The 2141-nt window shown below is 41.1% G+C and overlaps 1 protein-coding gene and 1 pseudogene across 1 annotated transcript in view; one reads left to right on the forward strand and one right to left on the reverse strand.

The window, feature by feature from the left end:
- The window catches only part of LOC133123692 (kelch-like protein 9), an 8341-nt pseudogene extending 7009 nt beyond the window's left edge, over positions 1-1332 (reverse strand).
- A 771-nt stretch (positions 1333-2103) lies between these two features.
- spag17 (sperm associated antigen 17) overlaps positions 2104-2141 on the forward strand; it is a 35166-nt gene continuing 35128 nt past the window's right edge. Inside the window, exon 1 of the mRNA XM_061234170.1 lies at positions 2104-2131. Within this exon, the coding sequence (XP_061090154.1) occupies positions 2104-2131 (28 nt within the window). The remainder of the gene's footprint in view (positions 2132-2141) is intronic.

Here is a 2141-nt window from a genome sequence, read left to right on the forward strand (position 1 = left end):
GGGCCGTGAGGTGGTGGGAGTTGGTTTCGGGGACTTCCTCAGCGACGCCCTGCTCCCAAAACGGGCTGGGAGGGATAGCTTCCTGTACAGCCTGCCCCCCTCCTCTTTGCTCCTGTAAGACACAGGGCAGGGGTCAGAGGTGAAAGGTCAGAGCAGCAGAAGATGGGTTTGTTCTACTGAGTGCTTTTCTGAAACACAGACTGAACTTCATCAGGTTACTGCCTCATCAGAAACAGAGAGTGAGAGAGGCAGAGAGAGAGAGAGAGAGAGAGAGAGAGAGAGAGAGAGAGAGAGAGAGAGAGAGAGAGAGAGAGGGAGAGGGAGAGAGAGAGAGAGAGAGAGAGAGATACTGATGCAGAGAGTGGGAGAGAGCGATAGTGATTCAGAGAGAGAGAGAGAGAGAGAGAGAGAGAGAGATGAAGAGAAAGACAGAGAGATACTGATGCAGAGAGAGAGAGACAGAGAGAGACAGAGAGAGAAAGACAAAGAGAGGGAGATATAGAGAGAGATAGTGATGCAGAGAGAGATAGAGAGAGACAGAGAGAGACAGAGAGAGATAGTGAAGCAGAGAGAGACAGAGAGAGGGAGAGACAGAAAGAGGGAGAACCACAACACTTGCAACACTTTATTATCAATAATTATAATTCATTTGAAAAATTGTTATTTCTTCCTTTCAATTAATTGTTATTAATCTATTAATGATTTGTTTATGTATTCGCATTTATACTTCATGACATGCCTTGTAGTTTATGGACTACATGCCTCATTGTAATGTTTCTTTTTCTTTTTTAAAGCTTTGGCAACACAGTATATTTGAAATATGTCATGTCAACAAAGCATTTTGAATTGAATTGAGAGAGAGAGAGAGATAGGGAGATAGACAAAGACAGAGATAAAGAGATAGGGCTTTCAAGTTTTGCTTGGTGGAGATTATCAGAGGTTGCCTGCAATGGACTAGAAATCTGTAAGTAAAATAATACGAACAAAAAAACTCACCCCATTTCTGCTGGTGCTTCAAACTATTCCCTGATGATATTCTGTGCAGGAAGGTCAGTGAAACAGGAAGTGAGATAAATAGAAATGATGTGACTCAGCAGATGCCTGAGAGGTGGTTTGAGTACATATCTGGTTTTCAATAGGTATCTGGTTTGAATAGGTATCTGGTTTGAATAGGTATCTGTTAACCTGCAGAGCCACAGGGGAGTAACTGTCATTTTAACCTGACTTTGATTAGTGTAGATTACCAAATGATTGTTCTCTCCCTCTCCACCTCAGCTGAGCGTTCTGCCACAAAATGGCTGCCGTTGCCTGCCCCAGGTGGGCTCTGCACATTGGTGGTGGTTGAGGCGAGTTTCCCTCCCAGAATATCTGCTGAGGGTCTATATCTGCTACATATCTGCTACAGCCCTGAGCCCCTTTGGCATGGGCTCTGTTGTCTTTAAACAGAACATTCTAAAGATAGTATAATAAGTGATTAGTGTTATCTCTGATAATAAATGAAATATTCCCTGGGGGGACGCCCATCTGATGTTCTCTGGGCTCTCAGTTTTGATCTAATTTCGGCTTAACTGTAGTTTTTAGAAATCTAATCCATCAATATTTTGGTCTGAACAACAGCTGAAACTCTTGACCACCTCAGTCGCTGCCACATGATTAGCTAATTGCATTTGCATTAACAAGCTGATGTGCAGGCCTACCTAATAAATTGCTCACTGAGTGTATACTACACCATGCCGTGCTTCCACTTTTAAACTTTTTACTTTAAGTACACTGCAAAAAAAGTTTTGGTTTTAGTCTTGAGAATAGCATTTTTTCAAAACAAATATGAAAATATTGCAAATGATTTAAGACAGTTTGACTAATTTCAAGATTTGCAAATGGGCTAAGGACATTTCATTTTTCAAGCAAATATTAACGTAAACAAGCTGATTTCTATTTCATAGAAATAAAAAGGTAAAGTCTGAAGTAATATTACAAGACTAAAACACCTGTTAAGACAGTCATACTTTGCAGTGTGTACTGATGTACTTTGTTTTGTACGTCGCTAAATGGATGTAATGAACCAGAACATGCAGAATGCACTTTAATCTGAGATGTTTTATGATGTACGGAATCATCTTCTGTCCCCAGGGTCGGTGGGT

The sequence above is a fragment of the Conger conger genome, chromosome 3 (assembly GCF_963514075.1).
Source record: "Conger conger chromosome 3, fConCon1.1, whole genome shotgun sequence".
In the NCBI taxonomy this organism is placed as follows: Eukaryota; Metazoa; Chordata; class Actinopteri; order Anguilliformes; family Congridae; genus Conger; species Conger conger.